General features: G+C 39.3%; 1 protein-coding gene and 1 long non-coding RNA gene across 2 annotated transcripts in view; one reads left to right on the top strand and one right to left on the bottom strand.

Moving 5' to 3' along the window:
- LOC116689561 (uncharacterized) overlaps window positions 1–22763 on the top strand; it is a 414017-nt gene that overhangs the window by 25986 nt on the left and 365268 nt on the right. The gene's annotated exons all lie outside the window — the stretch shown is intronic.
- Window positions 1–22763, bottom strand: part of oxct1a (3-oxoacid CoA transferase 1a) — a 55922-nt gene that overhangs the window by 32173 nt on the left and 986 nt on the right. The window contains exons 2-7 of the mRNA XM_032516099.1: window positions 21275–21383; window positions 20613–20703; window positions 12512–12647; window positions 11386–11535; window positions 10582–10688; window positions 9414–9474 (exon numbers count right to left, since the gene is read on the bottom strand). Coding sequence (XP_032371990.1) covers window positions 9414–9474; window positions 10582–10688; window positions 11386–11535; window positions 12512–12647; window positions 20613–20703; window positions 21275–21383 — 654 coding nt within the window. The remainder of the gene's footprint in view (window positions 1–9413; window positions 9475–10581; window positions 10689–11385; window positions 11536–12511; window positions 12648–20612; window positions 20704–21274; window positions 21384–22763) is intronic.

Below are 22763 nucleotides of genomic sequence, written 5' to 3'. Positions count from 1 at the left end.
AACGGCAAAGTTCGTGAGAGGCTGATTTATGACAGCAGTACAGGACAAAATGTACCGCAGTGACTGTCGTGTGCACGGCTCAGAGAAAGCAAAGTCAAAAATCATTTGTAATTGAGACTAAAAAATTAGAAGTAATTAAGGATCATGAGTCATCAAAAAGCCACCTACGCACAATAAGTTGTAATCTATCAAAGGTTGCGCTTCCGGAGGATTCCGCTGGGGTCGAGGCACTGACGTCCATGAAAGCAGCGCAGTTGGAGAATTTGGGATTGCTGTTTCGGGAAACATTCATGCGATTCCTAGTTTTCGCCTTTACGAGGCAAAGAAAAAAAAAAAAAATGGCTGGGGAAAAGTCATTGTGGCAGGTGGATTTTTATATCCGCCTGCCACAATGCCACCTGCAGGGACCACCTGCCACCTGCTCCAGCTCCTAAAACTCCGATGTCATGCTCATATTTGTAGGCTGTGTTATTGAACACAGTGGTCCCTGAGATTTTAAGTCAACATTAGATTTAAACTAAGCTGGTCATTCTTAAAGAGGACTGTTTTTCCTTTATCAAAAAGAAGAGGCTCCCATGAGGGAGGAGACTCAATTTTGTTTTTCCTGAAGATTCTTCAAGGGGGAAAAGCACTTGAAATGACACAAAATTAAATGAAAAAAGAAGAGTGTTATCACATCTTTGGGGACCAAAAGGGGAACTAACCACGGCAATATACTACAATTCTCCTCCTCCCTTTCACATTTCTGTGCTTCACTTCTGTGTAGCTCAGAATGTAACCTACTTATTCCATTTACATACAAATTCAAGTGAAGCTCTCTTTATCTCCACTTCCTCCCTCAGCACTCAGCGCTGACTGAGAGGAGTCAATGGCTAAGAGTGGATCCCATCTTAGCGTTGTCATGGATACGTAGGCTTTGGTCTGTGGTGAGCTAGGGCCACTCAGGGCTAGAGAGTGATTTTAGACTCTTTCTGGTTCCCTTGGTCGGGTTATGGTAAATCTCCATGCTCCACGGTGGAAACGAGGCCATGCAAGATGAGATTGGTAGCGCGAGAGAATTGATACAGCAGTCCCACACATCCACCCACATCTTTCTCTGGGGGCTCGATCTGTCTTTTGTGAGAAGAATGATTTACATAGACATCTTCATCATGCAAGATTGAGCTCATCGCATTATGAAACACTTACAGTAATGAAATAGGGAAGACTCGGTTGCAAAGGAATCACAGCAAATATTTGGTGGCATGAATTTTAAGACGTCAGATGAATTCATTTAATGAACAATGTCAATCCCTTATTTTTTTATTCTCAATCAACGAGTGTCAAATAGTGTGCCCTATAAAAACCAACACCAACACAAACATTTTACAAAAAATAACACCTCAGAAATGGGTTTCGCCACTTCCGTTTGTTCCCAAACACATGCAAACAAATGCATTCAGCTCGATATTCAATTAGCCTTCCAAAGCTAAGTCCCAGCACAATGACAAGCTCATGCAATTTAAATACGCTGTGTACATAAAAAAGCCTCCCGTCCCTTTCATCTAGGTGATGTGTCCCGGCTGCACCAGCGCTCGGATGCAGTTCACACAGGATGATCAACGGACGGGGACAGATAGAAGTGTGAAAAAAAATTTTAAAAAAAAAACACACACACTAGAAACACACACGCAGGTGTGTGGAGCCAGCAAACAGGCACGCGCACAGACACACACATTGATATTCCTGTATTTGTAGAACTGTTTTTACATCAATGAGCCCAGAGCAAAGCATAAATTATACTGGCAGGGGAATAGAGGGAATCAAAGTGCCCTCTGGGGACACAACAAGCACTTTTCCGAGGGTTTGTGCTTTTTAATGCTGAAAGCCTTGTCAAATCTTGTTAATCTCAAACTGACTGATCACAATGCTACCAGATTCCCAGAATAAACCCCCAACAGTGGTGATGCATACCATGTTTTCCCCAGGTTTCCTCGTTCCTTCATGTTTGGGTCAGAAAAAAGATGGTGTGGCTACGGGTGACGGAGCATGAGGATAACAGTGACACCACACACTAATTATCCTGTTATTTTTATTTTTTTTATAGCCTTTCCATCTCCCTCCCAGTGCGCATATGCGTGTGTGGGCATTTGGCCATGCTCTGCTGCATCTTCCGGGGCTTAGCTCCGACTTTATCCTGTAACCCAGAATACTGACAACATGAGCTATCTGTTTCCTCTCAGTGGAAACTTGCCTCACCTATGACAGCCGTCACGGTATCCAGAGAATTGGAGACAGCCGGCCAACACAAACCCTGACAGCATTACAGGAGCTAAAAATGCATTTTTCGAATAACACATGGCACGTTAAAAGACATTGTATCATAAGGATATGGAACTCCACTCTACGCTCAAATGGTACGGTTAAGATTTCAAAGAACGCATAAGCCTCCGTGCAATGTGCTTCATATTCAGATGATAGTCATCAGGGGACTTTGGACTTACAGTCAGAGCGGAGAACATGCAAATTTGCCAATTCAAACATTGCGCTTGCATGTTCAGCAAATCTGTCTTCCCCTTCTAATGCCTCCCATAATCTTTTTTTTTTTTAATTGATATTTACTTTCCCCTTTTCTGCCTAGTGAAGTCTATGCCAAACTTACTCTTACACAAGTAAATGCCATCCCCCAAATGCTCAGTGGGACCATTCAGGAAGAAGTATTATAAATTGAAGCAGTGCTTTAGCAAAAAACCTTTTTGGCAGTGCAGATGATTAAATACCGGCAGCAGTATCATTTAAAAAGGTACGCTGCAAGACACACTGGTTATTAAAAATATTAATTTGCTTTTCTGTACAGCTTAACATGGGACTATATCTTCAAATGGGTGAATTAAGGCAGGAGAGGCCTGACCTCAGACTACATTCAGTCGACCACTGTAGGCGCCAATATGGATTTTATATTTAAAAACAAAACTGGACAAAAAGACCACCTAAACTTCCTTTCAGAGAATTGACACATGAATGTAGAATAGGATTTGATCTTGTAACTCGGCTACGTTATCACGTTTTATTCCTTGGCTTACAAGATATGTGTAATATGTAATATATTTCCGGTATTAAATCACAAAATGACCATGATATGTCATCAGATATTAAGGATATATAGGACGTATATTTATCTATGACCGTCTACATAGCCAACGTCTCGCTAACAATGACGTCGACGGACGTTGGGTTCAGCGTTCTCAACTTGGCAACCCACATGAGCTTCAAGTCTGAAAAGAGGGGCCGGATGGGGGGGGGGGGGAGACTACTCTGTACAGTATTTCGAATTTGGACCGCAGTATCCCTCTTAAACACAAGCTGTGAGTAGTAAATATTGCTCCTTTGATTCATGAGCTCACTTCTTAGTGTACTATGAATACATTTTATTGTCCTCTATACTATCAAGGTCGCCAATTCATGGATTGATGTGCAGTCTCACATCTCAAATGGAGATCTAAATACAATGTCATGGCTATCAGTGACATGATGTTGCCTTTCTTTCCTACAAACGAGCACACACACACTGTTAGAGGGGGGGGGGAAAGGATGTCACGGATGTCAAAGGCTTTTACGCCCATCTGGCCATTGTTATTACAGACATTTGGTGTGGGAAAGAAATTAGCCTGCCCTGCAATTACCACCGGTCCTGGGTAAATACTGAGGACAATGTTAACTTTGACTCAACCTTTATAGATATACTGATTGAAAACAAGTGCCATTACCATACTGCACAATATAGATTTTTTTATAACTTGCAGATACGGAATCTATTAAATGATGCTTTATATCACTTTTATAACATTGTGGTGGTAAACCAAAGAAACGGGACAGACACAACACCCTTCTCCACAACTTTCTGCAGAAATTACACATCTTATGTAGAATAGCTAATCGATACACATGTTTAGGCAGGAAATGATGGGGGAAATGAGCAGATTTATAATTATTTGCCAACAGTAGCTCGAGCAATGGAATTAGTCAAGGGTCAAAAACAAGGCAAGAAAACTCAACAAGGCATAAAAAAGTGCTGATGAACACATTAAACATGTGGGCTGTGATAAACATGGACCAACAAATGATGACATGATGATCACAAGTATCATTCTGAGGCCGAAAAAAAAAAATCCAATTCATGATTTAAGACTAACAGATTTCTTTTTTTTGCAAATGTGAAGGTTTTTTGTAGCTATTTTTGTTTCAACACATATGTACAGTGGGAGGCTACGGCTAAACCCTGGGGATGGAGGTCATTTATATCCTTTAGACCTCCAGCTGGGTTAAACCAACCCAACATAGCAAAAAATGCATACATTTAATTCATGCATAACTGGTTGGTACTACACTGCCACGGTAACACAATACAGTTGAGTCTTTTACTGTGACTGATTCGGATTCTATTCAGTCTCTTGTGTATGATATCCCACAATGCAATAGGGGCCTTTTACTGTACTGCGATATGGGAATTACTAAACCAGCTGGATACCGTGGAGACTTCAACAATTGAATAGCAGGGTTTGGTTGCCTAGTAACCATGGCAGGAGCTGGTGATGATCTGGTCATTTTAAAAGTACTTAAACGTTATCTTGTTTTCCGACACCCTCTGTGCCTCTTGCAGTATAGAATAAGTAAACAGTAAATGTATGTATCAGGATCTGGACGTGGACTACAATGATGCGCCAGTGGTGACTGACCTGAGGGAATGAAGCTGCAGTGGTGACTGTTGTCAACGTTTAATCTGATAATAATGGCACTTGGCTTGTCATGATGTAATGTATAATACAATTCTTATTCTTCCCAGGATTTGCCGTTGATGTCGTGCAGAAGTCGAGTCAGAACGTTACATAGCTACACGTCTGTTAGCACCTGAGGGCTTGAATACAATGCACACATTTACTGAGCCTCCAGCTGGGATTAGACTACAGAACATCTGAGACGATTTTTTAAATCAGGCTGCACATGTACGTAAGGAGAATCTTCACTTTTCCCTAATCTCAAACACTACAACATTCGGAAATAATGACACATCACGTAGTACAGGATATCGAGGTTCCCGTGCCAGAGGGAGCAATGCTCCGGGTCATGTGATCTCGCTCACGCGATCTCATGGGAAAGCAAATGTCAAGAAAACGGAGACTGACGCGTGGTGACAACTCGCTGTAGCCGTAATGAGGCTTTGCAGTGACAAAACAGAAACAGAGGCAAAATGAGTGTGGATTTAAAAGTGGTTAGGGAGACCCAATCACCACAGTCTGTCTGTTCTTGGTTCTTTAGCAAGAACTTGAGGTGAGTTTAACCATTTCTGTCTCCCGTCTCCACCAATGTGTTGATATTCTATGATCAGATATACTGATAGGGGGGGATTTTGGAGTTTCCTTAGTCTAGCTTTGCCAGACCATCCACACGCTGTGGAGCGGAAGAAGGTCTGGCTAGTCCACATAGCATTCTGGGAGGGGAGAAAAACCTGCTCTGGCCATTTCTTTAAACCAATCACAAACGTCATGGGCGGCTCCGCACCGAGACGCTGTAAAATATTACAAAACTCAGATTTGACACATAGTCTAGCTAGCTGGCTCAATGTACCCTGCAGAGATCAGTCAACCATTAGTCCTTGTAAATCCACCGGAGTTTAAAATTCCAACACAAAGAAAGCAGGAGGAAACGGACGCCGGTGAAAATTAAATTAAATTAAATTTTATTTATATAGCGCCAAATCCCAACAACCGTTGTCTCACAGCGCTTTCCATAAAAGAGCAGGTCTGGACCATACTCTGTGATGTTATTTACAGAAACCCAACCGTTCCCACCAAGAGCAAGCACTAGGCGACAGAGGCAAGGAAAAACTTCCCTTTAAGAGGCAGAAACCTCGAGCAGAACCATGGCTCAGGGTGGGGAGGCATCTGCCTCGACCGGTTGGGGGTGAGAGAGAGAGAGAGAGAGAGACAGACAGAGAGAGAGACATGGAGAATTGGAGAAATACATGCATCCGGCGGAATTTCCTGCGACACCGGAGCAATCTTGGAAGTCAACGTCAAGGATATAGACTAGAGTTTCCTTAACTCCGATTAGAGGAATTCATTTCGCAACTGATTTGAAGTTTTCAACTAATCTAATAAATCAACCTAGTTGTACTGGCTGGCCTTGCTATAACTGCTGTTGCTACCCTTTGACTGAAAATGAGAAGTGCTTAATACTTATTCTACCCGATTTGCCCTTGTCCTGTCAGTCGCACGGCACAGTGGCCTGACATTTGTGCCCTTTGATGACAATGAATTGCGTGGCCCCTGAACAGCTTCAGCCTCCTGGGCTGCACGAAAGGCTACGGAGGAAGAAATCTGGTACAGCCGACAAGCAGCTCACCGTGTCACATGACCGCCAGAGTGCTAGCAAGTTAAACAAATGGCTTCGAAAACACCTGAACTTGTCTTGTTTGTTCTTTCACGAGCATTAACTAGCGCACCAGGACAGAAGGGTCAATATTGACGCCATATACCAAGATTTATGACTGAGAATGAATCCTCAAGATACATTCACTTTCAGAGAGCTGGATATCAGAGATAAAAATGCTCTTGAAATACAGGTGTATCATTTTATTGTCACCGACAAGTAGGCCTGTCATAGATAATGTTCATGTTACTGCCATAAAAAAGGCACCATAAAAAGAAAATGGCGGGTACAATCGGACACACACCTGATGCGATGATAAGATAAAGCTATAATGGGATTCCAAGTACTTAAACACACGCCTAATGAATGCCATTCCAAATACATTTTTAAAAAGGCAATTTTCTTATTTATTTGGTATTTATTTTACATTTGGACACATATTTACATGTTGGAATTTGAGGTGCGTCAAATAAGGATGAGGCTAAAACAAATGAATAACCACTGAATGTGAGGAAGATAGTTTGGAAATGTACTAAATCCTGTTTGATATAATTTGTCAGACTGTAGTCACACTCAATGCCCCGCCGGAATAAAAAGCATTTATTTCATCCGTGGATGACAAGTGTCTGAAAGTACTATTTGTGATTTGAACATGAAAACAGAGCGAAATGCAAAATCTTCAAAGACTAGGCTGAAACTGACACATTTCTTTGACACAGTCTGGTAAGGAACATAACATTACATTTGAAATGGATTAAATTAAGTTCAGATGCAAATGTGATGCTTTCCTTTCCCACATTAAAATGATCTGTGACAGGTTCTGGGATGTTTTTTTTCGGGTAAGATTAATTGATTGGGCCATTAATTCTTTTCAGAAATAGGCAATTTATAATAATATTTCTTTGGGCAAAATGTCTAGTACTCTATTAAAAGCTGGATATGCTGTGTCCATGTTGGAAAAATGAAGCCACGCTACTTTTTCTGAATACATGAGAGTTTGCAGAAGCTGTTTTCTCTCAGTCCTGCTTCCTGGAAGCTGGTGATAATGTGGGACCTAAATCTCGCTTTCAACCCTCTCTCTCTCTCTCTCTCTCTCTCTCTCTGCTGTATACCACACAAACAATCTTAGCAATGCACCTGGGAATTGGGAAAAAAAAAAAAAAACACGCTTCTGTTACTCAGTCCAAATGCAGCCTGGGTCTCTAAATCCATTAAACAATTGTTTCATGCTCTCCACTCACCAAAAATAACCCTGAGCAGATGATTCTGGGCGAACAAAGGTTAAGGCAGACAGTTTGATATTAAATCCAACCAATTATGCTTGCATCTCATAAAGCAGCGCTCTGAGCAAAGCTGCATTATCATTCATGTCACTTCTGTCTACATCACAACTCCAGCAGACGTCACACGGACACATTTGCTAGTGGCATCACTGCTATGCTAGTGACTAGTCTCCTTATCCCTTTAGAAGAAAACCGGCTAATTAGAATTTTACCATAGCACCAATTCTCCATAATTCATTGACATCCGTCATTGGTATCATGGGCGTAGTCCAAACACATACACCAGGTTAGGCATGATGCAAAACAGTACAAAATACTGTCTTAAAACTAATTAAATTCCGGTGCTAACCAATATAAACCAAATTTCAGTGATCCAATCACCTAGGAAGCTTCCGCAGCAGCTCTGTAGTGAGTGAGGAAATTTACTTTCCCCACTTGGCCCCAGACATTTCTAATCAACAAAAGACTAAATCTCAAGTCTGGCAACGGTGGAATAATTGAAAATGTGCTTTGTGGAACCCAATTAGATTTACAGGTGACCCCTTCGCTACTGATTTATTTTTCAGAAAGCACCTGGGTTTTGTGGTTTTCTCATACGCAGTTTTTCTCCCTGCTGCACTCTTAATTAAACGGTTTCTATATGGGAGGTGTGAAGCCTTTTGTGTGTCGGGTGTGCGGAGAGGGAGACACACACACACACACACACACACAAACAAACACAGAGGGAATAGATGAGCGATCACATTTCTTGACAATCGAATCTAGACACATAGAATGACACAAGGTGTGACACAGACAGCCCAAAGATCGCAGGGCATTCTTACTTTTTGGCCGTACAGACTGAGGTTAAGAGCTTAAAACTTCTAACTTATTAATATCTGACTATTCCGAATTCAATGTGATCTTATCAGCCTACAAGCATAAAACACCTGCCTGACCACCTGTAAGATGCCGTGTATGCAGTGTAAACAATAGGATTTTACTTTTTTTTTTTGGACCTTGTCACTTTGAGGGTGGTTTAATGATGACTGTTGGTGTATAGGAGACTACTAGCTTTGTGTGGTCGGGTTCAAGTGTCCCATTTTCGTCATGGGCTACAGTTAAATACCGTTAAATTCAAATGTTGTAAACACAGATTATTTGTAAATTTATGTGGTGGGGTGGAAAGACAATTTCACACGCTCATTACGTTCACATGCTCATTCTGTCGTTGCTACATAATGCATGAAAACCATTAAAAAGGAACGGTGAAGTCTAGATTCTGAGATAGTGACTTCACTGATGGAGATGTACTGATAGTGTTGTGTCATGTACAGTGGCTTGCCCATGTTAAAATTGATTAAAATAAGGAATAAAAAAACATCTTCTGGAAATAATCTTCATGCCTTAATTCAAAAAATTTAGGAAAATCTAACCTTTTAAGGACACCAATTTTCTTTGTGAATGAATGATGTATTGTTAATAGATAACTGTTCTTCCTTAAAATACAGTGGGTATAAGTGTACACACCCCTATGTTAAATTCCCATAGAGGCAGGCACATTTTTATTTTTAAAGGCCAGTTATTTCATGGATCCAGGATACTATGCATCCTGGTAAAGTTCCCTTTGCCTTTGGAATTAAAATATATTTTACTCCTCTTTTTTTTTTTATAATTTTGCATGGGTGTGTAGACTCATTCTAGCCACTGTACATGTTCCAGGCAGACATCAGGCATGCATACCTCGACTATGGTGGTTTTGGCTGCCTTGCACATAGGTTGGTTGAAGTTCCTGGCTGTTTTCCTGACATAGAAGAGCAAGAAAGAGATGACGTGAAAACAAATAAGAAACAATAATTACTATAATATTTCAACCGAAAGCAGGAATACGCAATAAACTCAAGAAACTCTCATTGTAACATCCACTATCTAATATCCAGTATAGCATGTTAGTTAACTGGAAGAGACTGCACTCTTGTGGAGAAAGACTTTACTACAGCTACTGATATCTATACAGCAGGTTGGTTTAAATTACCATACTGATTCTAGATGGAGGATCAATACTTAATTAGATTGTGTTAGAACCAATGAGGTTATCCGTGAATAGGTCTAAATAATGTATATGTCGACCTGGAACTTAATTAGTAATGATCAGTGATGATCCTAACCCTATCCTGGAATGAGTGTGCCGTCTTAATAATTCAAGATAAAATAATATGTTAATTTGTTTTATTGTCACAACAGAACATTAAAATATATTAAAGTTATAAATAAAATGTATAAAAATACAAACTTAAGATATGAAACTTAAAGTCCTTTGAACAAAAACACAATAAAATAAACAGGGACGTTGTAGAGCGCCCTCTACTGCCCTCATTTTATTTGTTAAATATTAACTTATAAGAATCATTTATTTGTCATTATAAATTATTCTGATTTTGATTTTTTTTATTGGCCATTATAAATGCCAATACCGATATATCGGGAAATGCCCGATATATCAGTCGGGCTCTAATAGAAGCTAATGTAAATACTGTGATATGTTCACAAAGTTAGAACTAACAAAAGAAAACAATGTAGCTAAAACTGATTAGAATCAGTCCATACAGCACATCCTTCGAAGACATCATGAAAAATTTAGGTTCAAATAATTGAATTCCCATTGCTAAGAACATCTCAAACTGCAAAACAAAATCCAACCTTTTCTTAAGTTACCGTTTCACTCTCATCACATGACATCAGAAGCATGTTGTGCAAACACAGGCAAGGTGATTAAGACTAGTGTAATGGGCTCTGAGGCAGGAAGAAGCTGAAACCTTTACTAGATACACACTGGTATTGTCACAATACAAAAGGTCTGTGCTGCTGATGTGTGACGGGTAAGCTGCTTGCATTCCATGTCATCTGTTACCTGAAAATAATGTTCCCGGCCTTGTCAGCTTTCCATGCCTTGACCAGTGCAAAGTCTCCGGTGATGGCCTTTTCCATGATGTAGTGCTTGCCATTGAACTCCCGCACCTGTTCATTGACACACAAGTCATGGAGTGAGTGGCTCTGGATGCAGTTGAGGACGAATCAGAATCAGAAATACTTTATTGATCCCCGAAGGGTAATTCTGGGGACCTGTTTTACAGCATTTCCACCTTTGGCCCAGATACTTGACTCCAGACCTAGATTAGTCATTTCTGCTGATTTTCTATCGTTCACTCAAGAAAATCAATAGCACAACAAACATTCACGGCAAGGCATTACGCCATCTGTGAAAAGCACTATTTTGAACGTGAAGAACTTCAGATTTTTTTATCTCATTATTGAAATGCAGTAAAATGGGGCCTGCTACAACACTAGAACCAAACCGGACAAACGAGTTGCAATTTTCATTTGAAAATGCTGGTAACGTTCCCAGACGTGAGTCTTGCTCTGTGCTCTAAATGCATATATTCACATGAGAAACGTCCTCCTTCAGCATGTTTTTATAATGTAAAGCCTATGCTGGTTCATTTATCCAAAGCACGGAGTGGAAGTTGTCTTTCACTTCTGGCAAAAATTACAACAAGCTTTTGGGAAGCAAATAAGGATAGGTGCCAGAGGTGGATTCAAGACTACTTTAAAGTACCACACCTAAGTTTGACAGCAGCTCTCAAACCACTAAACAAACTCTCAGGAAAAGTGGCCATGGGTCTGGATAAACACAAGCCATTGACAACACGCTCACCTCTCTCTTCTCACTGGCGATGGCAATGCTGCCATCTTTGTTGTACTTAATAGGGGAGCCTCCCTCTTGGATCAGTGTGCCATAGCCAGTGGCTGTGAAGAAGGCTGGAACCCCAGCCCCCCCAGCCCGGATCCTCTCTGCGAGGGTTCCCTGTGGGGGAAGGGTGTCAGGTTAAAAGATTAGCACAACATAGAAATGTCAACTGCACGACTTTGTTTATACTTCCTTTGGATGTCAGAATTTAACATGTCAAGACTTTTTTTGTGATCAAATTTTATTATTATTATTTATTTTTTTACATATTTAAGAAATAAACTGTGACAACTACAATAAATACACTGGCCAACAAAAAAATTATAACATCTAACAACATTTTTACAAATAATAATTAAACAGAGGAAAGACGGAGGGAGGGTGACCACACACACCACACACACACACACACACACACACACACACACACACACACCACACACACACCACACACACACACACACACAACACACACCACACACACACACACACACACACACACACACACACACCACACACACACACACACACACACAACACACACACACACACACACACACACACACACACACACACACACAAGACAAGGGACACCTGCGCAAGTTAGAGGTCATGTGCGGATAGCCAGGCCGTGTGGCATTTTCCGACGGGTCGCAATCATCCTCTTTACAGCTTTAAGTCCAGCAAACACAGCAGGTTTCTGAGTTCCAGAGAGCTGAAAGGCTGACAGGTCATTATGAATCCAGACCTATCAACTATTTGACAAATTTGGGCCAGGAGCTTCTCTTTAAGCAACCATCTCTGTCCAGCCGATCAAGATTTCTTGACTGAGTTTGTGTTTTTATGTGCGACATCGTTTGTACTTGTGGAGAAAACGCACGTCTGCGAAGGATCTCAGTCACTGACGTCATAGTCATCCAAGGAAGATTAAAATCAAGGGCTTGGTTAGAGGGGGCACAAAGACGTTTCGACTAAACTGAAGAGAGACGAAACAGGTTCAAGTACCTTAAACCCAGTCCAGTTGCCCTTGATGTTGACCTTCCTTGGGTATTAATGTACAAACCAGTCCAAATGGGGTTTTTTTCTGACCAACCTGGGGTGTAAGTTCCACTTCCAACTCCCCCGCCAGATACTGTCGCTCAAACTCGGCATTCTCCCCGACGTATGAAGAGATCATCCTCTTGATCTGCTTAGTCTTAAGCAGCAGACCCAGGCCAAAGTTATCCACTCTGAAGAAAACACACACATGGTATGTTGAACGTTAAAATAAGCGCAATTAGGATTCAGTGTATTGAACAAATACCAACACAAAGCAGTGTGGCTGTATTAGGGCTGGGACGATATGCCTTTGTCCCCATTTGATTCTTTTACGATACATGTGTGCCAATTCTATTTGTAACGTGATTTTTATTTATTGCAATTGTAGAGCTATTGCGATTCCATAGTTTTGAGTATTGCGATTTTTTTCGCCTCCATTCTTTAACAAAAACAAAAGTTGAATAATACACTTCTAGGGACATTATGTCATGATACCACATGTCAGTCTGGCATTTATTTTATTTGTAAACATGGATTTTCTGCATTTTCTGCTTTGCTGGAAACTGATGTGATGTAGTTGCCGTTGACTATACTGTATAAACAGAAAATATTAGAGTGAAACATTGGTAAAAAAAAAAATTGATTCTAGAGAAATAGTCGCACAAAATACATCCCAATATACACACAGTACATATACTCAAATGTTCGATATTTACTTAGAAACATCACTCACCATATCCATGCAACTTGCCAGAGCTTGTAGAGCAGTTTGACTGAGACGAATGGGGGGGGGGGGGGGGGGGGGATGATAGTGTCTGATATATCTGTCAAATCTGATATATATTACCAATGCCACTAAATGCCTCTACTCTTCAAAGGATGCAAATACATATGCAATCCATTATTTTGTGTTTGATATTGTCAAGTAGCTTGGCCAGAGTGTCAAAAAATGATAAGAAAGCAAAATTCTTTAACTCCAACGTGTGCGTCCTTAACAGTGTGGCCAAATTCACAAAGTTTAAAATAAAAAACAAACTTGAAACTATCAAATGAAAACTTGAGCAAAATTAAAAAAAAAAAAAAAAAAAGTACTTTTACCAACTGAAATAAAGCACATGCTTACCATCTATACTCTGTACCATGGATCAATTCTTTCCAAAACACGTGTTTGGGGCAGCCCGGCTGCTAGACTCTGTACAACTAATCAATCAATTAATCCTTACCTAAGCACATGTTTGTGGCAGCACGGCGTCTTGTCAAGACTCTGTACAACTAATCAATTGATCAATCAATCAATTCTTATCTAAGCACATGTTTGTGGCAGCTCGTCAATCCTCAATCATCAATTCTGTCCTCTCTTCAGCAGCGAAATGCCACTGCCTTTATATGGCTCTCAATCTACCCCGGACTGCACCACTATGAGAGGTGTGTAACAGTTCCCTAAATCACCCAGCAAGGGAAAAGTACAAAGCATAAAAAATAATTATAATTAAAAATAATAATAACATTGCAAAATCTCCATAAAGCTAGACTCAACATGTGCTCCTCCATACAATTAAAGGACACTTTAGGTAGCCCCCCCAATGAAATGCATCTAACAAAACAACTTAATGTTATCACGCTAAAGGAGTGACTGCTCTTTAATAACCTGGTGATGCTAATCTTGGTATCAAGTCTGATGATGATACCACAGGATGTCAATCATCAATTTTTCAACATGGACAAAACGTCATTTGAAAGCAATAAAAAACTACTCCTTTCTAACTTTTATTTCACTTTCACTTTTTCACCAATGAAAGTTATTGTGTGACTAGGGTTGTTGAAATACTCATGACATGGTTACTGTATATGAACTGAATGACTTTATCCGTCTGGTCAGTCATTAACCTTTGAAGGCATAGTCTTTAAAACCTTTTTAAAACATATAAAGCCGTTTTAAACAGGCTATTGTCTTGTGATCCAAGATAAAAAAGTACTTGACCCTAATCTCAGATGCTGACAATCAGTCATGTTTTATTTGTTACGTGAAACAGTACGAGGTACAATTCCAAGGAAATGTAATCCCATCAGCAGCTACGCCGTGTGCATGAGTCATAGATAACAAGATATCTAAGCCATGTGGTCTCAGAATACCAAAAACACATGACTAAAAAGCACCCTGTCACACACTCTAGTGTTACAACACATCATAGGTGGTCTATATGAGGATTTGACTGATGCTAACATTTTGTGATCTTGTACATGGCGCAGCCGGACGTGCATGTGTGTTTGAAGACAAAACCTTGTCAAACTTAAGTGAGTGGACTCTGTATCAAGGCACACAATATACCAGTAGAATCAAAATGCAAGCTAATGCTCATTGACCAGAGCGGCCTCCTGCAGTGAACCTAATTTCGGCCTTTCATATACGGAATCTGTACTGTTTGTGTAACATCACTGAAGCTGCTGATTAACAAATGAATGTGACGCTGCAGGGGGTTGCAGTTCTGTCACAGCTCAATGATATCCAAGTGTACAGCTGAATCTCTCTCATCTAGTATTACAGTGCAAAAGCCCACTGAGTCAGTGAGCGTTCTACAAAGTTTCCCCATTATGCACCAACTTTCAAAGAGCAGAGCTTCAGTACCATGTAGACACAAACCATATTTTTGACCATTTACCAAATGAAAGCCATTTTAAATCCTACTAGCTAAAACCTGTGTAAAGAAGTAAGAAATGCCCTCCCCGTTACCATGTACAAGAAACACAAAGTTGAGACTTGAAGAGGACTAACAACCCATTCAGGCATTTAAAAAGTTGCAAGCAGAGCAAGTTATATTTTTAGCTTTAGGAGACTTCAGTATAAAATGACATTATGTAACTACTTTCCCCTTCCAACTACGTCTTTCCCCCCTTCCATGGCAACACGCTTTTGCTCCAACCAAGAAGACAGTGGATATACTGTACAGTACACAGGCTGCAGCTTTTTATGAAACAAGACTAGTCAGTCGCGGCACGTGTAACACATTCCTGCTAACGTCAATGTATCGCTCAAATTTCAACTCTCCACGTTGCAATATAAGCCGGGGGCAAGGCATGCACTCCAGAGTAGTAGTAGTAGTCTGAACATGTAAAACGTTAATAAAAAATATATATACTGTACATACATTCATGCATACATATATGTACATACGTATATGTGGCCATCAAACGCCTCCCTCTTAATTGCTGACACACAGACACTTAGAGAGGTTGAAACTGGACACTATTATCTGTTTTGTGCAATAACACTGGCTTGAAATGTGTGCAATACTAAACTGCTACTATTATTATTATTATTATTATGACTTTTCACCATTGCAACTCCTTAATTATGTTAATTATGTACATACTGTATCATAATATTCCTTTAACTATGTAAATACCGTACATATCCACACTCCTTACATTTCTTTATTTATATTTTTACTCTGATATTTCTAATATTTGTGCAACTACAACCCAGAATTTCCCTTTGGGGATCACTAAAGTATTTCTGATTCTGATAATTAAAGGTCATATACTTCTCAGCACAATCTTCCAAAATGTACTATATGTACAGAGGTGTCAAGTAAAGTACAAATACTCCGTTACACTTTAGTAGAAATTCGGGGTATCTATACTTCACTGGAGTAATCATTTTCACAGCATACATTTTACCTCTATTCCTTACATTTTCACGCAATTACCTGTACTTTCTACTTATTTTTATTTTTAAAAATAGCCTCGTTACTCCTATTTCAGTTTGGCTTGTCAAAAAAAAAAAAAAAACCCTATCCAGATAAATCGCGCCATCCGGATCCAGTGAATTTGATTGTGGTTGGATGAGAACATGAAACAAATCAGGTCACACTCCAGCAAGGGAGTAGCAGACGTATTACGAAAGCTTAGTACGAAAAACGTCCGTGGCAGAGACGCAAGGGAACTCGACCTAAATGTCCCAACCAAGCACCGGCAATTTTCTTGTCCAGTGTTGTTATGTCACATCCGTTGCCCTCCTGCAGCTAAGCTTTACATTAACATTCCAATAAAGGCTATTGATAACATGCCTCCGAAGTTTGACTTTTTGCACCATTCCAATACTTTTTAGCAACTAGTCATCATATCCTCCGCTCCATGAAACACGTTAATGCTCAGTAGTACACACATATGGTTCTTTCATGTATTTGCATTGTACTAAAATGAGTGTATTCTCAATGGGCATGAATGCAACTGTAACAGATGCATCCAAAATGTTTCAACATTAACATTTTAATATCACATTATAGTCATTATGGCCTTTTTGGGGAGGTGGGGTAGTGCACTGTAGGCCCCTGTGGCGCTAAATGTCATTTTTACCCTCTTACATTACTTTTACACTTTAACCCTTGTGTTGTCTTCCTGTCAACCATGAAAAGAAACGTTTCGGTCCTTTTTTTTTCAATATTATTATTACTTTTTCCAGACATTTTTGTCATTTTTTCAATGTTGTGGATTCTTTTTTTGGATGTTTTTTTGATATTTTTAACGTTGACATTTTCAGCGCTCATTTCGACGGCCCATTTTTTGTGGCAAAAAAAACAAAAACAGGTCAAATTTAACCCAAAGATGACATGAGGGTTAAGTAGTTTTGAAAGCAATACTTATGCACTTTTACTTGAGTAAAAAGCAAGTATTTTTAAACCCTAGTAACTATATTTCTGCCTGAGTATTGAATGTTGACACCTCTGTATATGTACTATAGTTCCTCTTAAATAAACTTGTAGACTGTAATATGCGTAGCATGTTCTATTGTGTTGGAATTGGCTGAGATTGCTCAGAAACTAAAAAAAAAGAGAAAATATGGCCACTGTTTGCAGGTGGTTAGAATCTTCCCCAACAACTACTGTCTGCCCAGAGAAACATTTAGGGGGAGCAATGATTGTTCAGAGGGATTCCATGGCTCAAGCAAATATTTTGAGTAGCTGTTCCAATAATCAATATTTACCAAAAAATCAAAGTCCAGAAAGAAAATTCTAGTGAGGAGTAAAATCTAGGATGCACACTAACTAAATACTACATAAGACACAGATAAATGTATCCACAAGGTCTGTGCAGAGACTTAAAAGCCATTTTAATCTCCATAACTACAATAACTAACTACAGCTACAATAAGCATCACTGTGTGCTACCACGCATGTGATTCTAAATCTCAATTTTGCAGTTTTGTCAACATAGACAAATTATTTCTTACAATGAGAGTGCATTTTATTCCAGGAACTGTAAACTGTAATTACAGAAGCTGATCCCTACCTAAAAAGGGAAAAGGTACTTAGTTCCTAACTGTAAGTTCCTTAAAATAATAGCCACCATCAAGTTGGCAATCCCAATCCACGGATAGTCACGCAAAGAAGTTTATAGATATATAGATGCAATGCAATTCTCCAAAATAAACAGAATATCAGATCACATTGTATTTGATTTCAGATTTGACCACAGAGTACTATTAAGCTTTTTTTTTTTTAAGACAAAAGAGATAAAATACACAATTAGAGTTTGTACCTGCAAATTGAATGTGTAGTAGGTTAAAGTTCAATCCTTTTGTAAGCCAGTGTCAGCGCTTTCAATGTAAAAATGACAGAATTTGTGTGTGAGGTGTTGAAAATTATATTGTTTTAAACTGCAGTCTGTTGTCAGAGGGGAAAATTATTGTTGTGTTTCATAATTAAGTAGATAAGATCGCGTTTTGGTCACTGTCTCAAGTTGCAGTGTTGCTATGTAAACAATTCAATTTACTGTGTGGCTGCACGGAAAAAAGACTGCAACATGAAAACTGACAAGACAAATGACTGTTTCCTAGTGTGCAAGAGAAACATCAACACTGGGCTAAACAATGTCCAGGAAAACTGAAGCGAGAAGATCCGCTGCCAGTGCGTGGGTAAATGTTGCATTCAGGTGTTGAATGTGGTTTTCTTTGCACAACTTTCTACTGGGAAATGGATTCTTCAGTCTTATATGGATTTACAACTTGTCTCATTCCTATAAAAAGGGCACCTCACCTTTTAATTTTTGCAATTTGCATTCCATTAATAATAAATGTGTGTGTTTTCTGGGATTATCACAGATTAGATTAGATTTTTCCTAAAATATTGAGCCATGGAGCCAGTGTATAGCAGAAACTGAGATACTGAAAAAATTGAGATACTGCATATCAAGGTAAGCTATAACAATACATAATAAAAGGGCATTGAGGTCAGCAACTTATCGCTAAGAGCCAGAAAGGAAACCTCTGAAAGACACACACTATCAGCTGACCACTGAAGGAGCTGCAGTCACTGCAACAGACCTTTTTCTTTGAAAAACGGATAAGTTATCCTAACTTCAGGTCCTCTCTCTGATTTACACTGCAGGTTCGAGGATACAGTGACAAGGTCACCAATACGAGACAGCCTCCGTCATGAGTCCAACTAGAGCTGGGCAATATATAAAATATTATATCAATATTGTGATATGAGACTACATATCGTCTTAGATTTTGGATAGCGTCATATCGTAATATGGCTTAACTGGTGTCTTTTCCTGGTTTTAAAGGCTGCATTACAGTAAAATGATGTGATTTTCTAAATTTATATGTAACTGTCACTGTTATTTGTCTTTACCCACTTAGTCATTATATCCACATTACTGATGATTATTTATCAAAATCTCATTGCGTAAATATGTCGTGAAAGCACCAATAGTCAACACTGCAATATCCTTGCAATATTGAGGCATTTGGTCAAAAATATTGGGATATTTGATTTTCTCCTTATCGCTCAGCCCTAAGTCCAATCAGGATTTCCCGTTCACTAGCTGGAGAGCCACACAGGAGTGACAGGGGCCAGCTTGGGGGGGGGGGGGGGGGGGGGGGGGTTCATCTAGTCAAATTTAAGAAGGATTAAGACCTTCAGATCCGTCAGATGTGAGAGTCCGGAAACGTTGTCTGAAACAATTCTCTGATTTTGTCATTGGCATTATAGGATTGGGTCTAGATTGACTGCAAAATAAGTTTCGTGTTGGTCTTGTTTGTAGTTGTAATACAGTGAAGTATACTGGCACTAGCAACAGAAAGAACTACAACTCCACAGAACAAAAAACCATTCTAAAGCGCTGCGGGAACATTTCAATGAGAATTAGCCGTTACATTGACATAGAAAATTAAGACCTGTTTTAAATATTTTAAGACCTAGAACACAATTCTTTAAGGAACTTAAGACTTTTTAAGGCCTAAAATTTTGATTTTGAACGTTTAGACTTTTTAAGACTTTTTAAGACCTTGCGGAAACCCTGCTTACGGTCCTTGTGAACTTTTGTTACAAAATATCACTTGCATTCAAGACATCCCCCAAAACTGATGAAAGAGTTGACCCCTTTGAATAATTAATATTTAAGTTAGCAACTGGAGTTAGATTGAACTTCATTTGCATTAAACAGTTTTAACACACACCTTCCACTGACACATATATATACATATATGACCTGTGATGTGTTACTGCAAACATGTCCAGGTTCAAATGTGACTCGAACCATAATCAGAATAAATAAACAACCTCACCTCTAGCAACATATCTTAAAAAACAGGTATGGATTTTGGAGTGGCGATTGTGTTAAACCAACATTAAAATCAAGCCTCACCATGGAATACACTGCATGGTTTAAGCACACAGTTACACGCAGGCATCTGCATGTTTGCTGAGCATGCATGTACTGTATGGTGCGTGCACGCCTCCTCCCACTCCACACACTGGTACAAAATGATAATACATATTTTTTTCTCTGATTATTATTAAAACTGTTTGTATAAGAATACCGTATTATACTGATGACTTGAATCAAGATAACCATGGAGCCATCGTCTGTCCTTGTGAAAGGCCCAGGATGTTTCTGGGGGCAGAGCGGGCGGAGGAGACTCCCAGACACAATGAGATGAACTGACAACATCGACTTAGTTATGACTTTATATTAACATCTACTTTGTATTAATAAGTCGCTGCAGAAAGCTTCCGGTTGGGCATTTCCTGTACTAATCTGTAGTGTGGAAACTGTCTCCTTGTGTTCACAAGTAAAAATGAACTTTGATATTTAACTTCAGGGGTCTTGTCTATTCTTGATGATGAAATTATTCTAACACACACACTTACCCTGCATTGTTGCTGACTGCAGTGAGACCGTTAACGCCGGTCTTCAGTAAACTGTTGATAAGATTCTCTGGGATACCACACAATCCAAAGCCTGTGTTGGAACACACACAAAAAAGGGGTAATGAATAATGCAAAATAAGCTAAAACAAATGGAAGCAACCAATAAGTGAATGCCCAATATGTGAAGGGTTAACTTTGATAATGTAAGGTGGAACCTTCACCTAGTAGTTGATAAGAGACATGGCAGATTTGGAAAGAAAAAAAGAAATGACCTTTCCAGTAGTTTCACAAATCACACAGAAAAAACCCAAAGTCCAAAAATATGGTCAACATTGGATCAAGCGGCAGGCATCTCTAATCATGTGTGGACAGGGTGTTTCTAATATTACAGAGTGATGCAGATCCCTGTTAGAGTTTTTTTTCCCTCAGACAGAGGTGTGACACAATGGAAAATGTGTAACAAAGTCACTCCGAACTCGACTATTTTAAGAGCTGTGGAATTTGCGGTTGCACTTTTGTGGATGGTCATTACCCACCATGCCACACAGAGCTTGGCTGTTAAGTGGTTATTGGACATACATTGTCGAACTTTAACAGAACTTGTTGAAAACTAAGTTAATTGACCAGCACTGTCCTCCGGGTGTGCATTTAGTGGATCTTACCTCCTACAAGAATGGTAGCTCCGCTTGGGATATCTTTGACTGCCTCTATGGGATCTGAGAAGAACTGGGATCTTCTATGGCTGGAGGTAGAAAAGTAACAGCTGCACGTCTGTAGAAAGGAGAACAAGAGATGCATATAACACTTTCATTTATTTTAAGAGCTCCAACCAGAAAGATTATACATATTGTACAATTTGTACAGTTTAAATAGTTGATTCGGTTCATTTAACCCTAACCCTAACCCAAGATATACAAAACTGCTGAACTAGCCCACAGTCAAGAGTCCCAACACTACAGTTAACTGAGGACTCTAACCTGAAATCCTCTGTCAACTCTTATCCACTGTAACTGTACCTGTGGTGCCAATTTTTGAAAAATAATTTTACAGAACCATGTGCCACCATTCATTTCCCTGACAGTAGCTACAATGGATTGGACCATTATACCCATTATGTTCACTCTTTAGTATTATGGTGCTGGTTTTGTACGTGTAATGCAATTTTATGATGATTGTAAACCTGTAATACTGACATTAGATATGTGTGATTTCTGACTGCTTTTTAAAATATTGAACTATTTCAGAATATTGAGCTATTTTCAAACAAGAGCAACCTTGGAGGAGGAAAGTCAACGTCGGCATGAAGCTGGACCCACTGGTGACGGTGGCAGAGAGGAGGACACTGGACAAACTGCTGGACATTATTGACAATGTCAACCCCCCCCCCCCCCCTGCACATCGTCATCAGCACCCAGAGGAGCCTGTTCAGTGGAAGGCTGCTCTTTCCCAAGTGTTGGACCAACAGACTCAAGGACTCCTTTGTCCCCCATGCCATCAGACTGTACAACTCCTCACTCGGGGGGAGGAGGAAATAGGGCAGTAAGGACAATACATAATATATACATACATCAGAAATACATATATATATACATACACACATACATCCGAATCAGAATTACATATATACATACATTCACACATACGTACATACGAATCATAAATATATATACACATACATCAGAAATACATATACACATATATATATATATATATATATATATATATATATACATACACAAACATACATACATACACACACACACATACACACCTGGACTTACATTAATACCTTGTCACTTTAACACTTGACTCAACACTGACACTTTTGACTGATAATTTATGGTTAATGTCATTGTATGTCTTTTTATTGATGAATGTTCTTATTGTTATTATTATTATTATTATTATTATTATTATTATTACTGTTATATTTGTTATCTTTATCCTGTCTTTTTTTTCTAAGTCTAAGTTTATCACTTTGCATTGGGATGTTCCTAGTTGCCTCCTCATTCATAACTGCCATACTGTATACACCTTGTAATGCAATATTTCTTATTTAACAGAATGAAACCTGTCTATTTTAAATATCTATTTATTACAAGAAGTTATCAGTTCTCAGTTAATGGAAAGCTAGGTCTTACTGTCATCCAG

The sequence above is a fragment of the Etheostoma spectabile genome, chromosome 5 (assembly GCF_008692095.1).
Source record: "Etheostoma spectabile isolate EspeVRDwgs_2016 chromosome 5, UIUC_Espe_1.0, whole genome shotgun sequence".
Classification (NCBI taxonomy): domain Eukaryota; kingdom Metazoa; phylum Chordata; class Actinopteri; order Perciformes; family Percidae; genus Etheostoma; species Etheostoma spectabile.
Note: the sequence above shows the minus strand (reverse complement) of the source record. Positions and strands in the feature narration are given on the sequence as shown.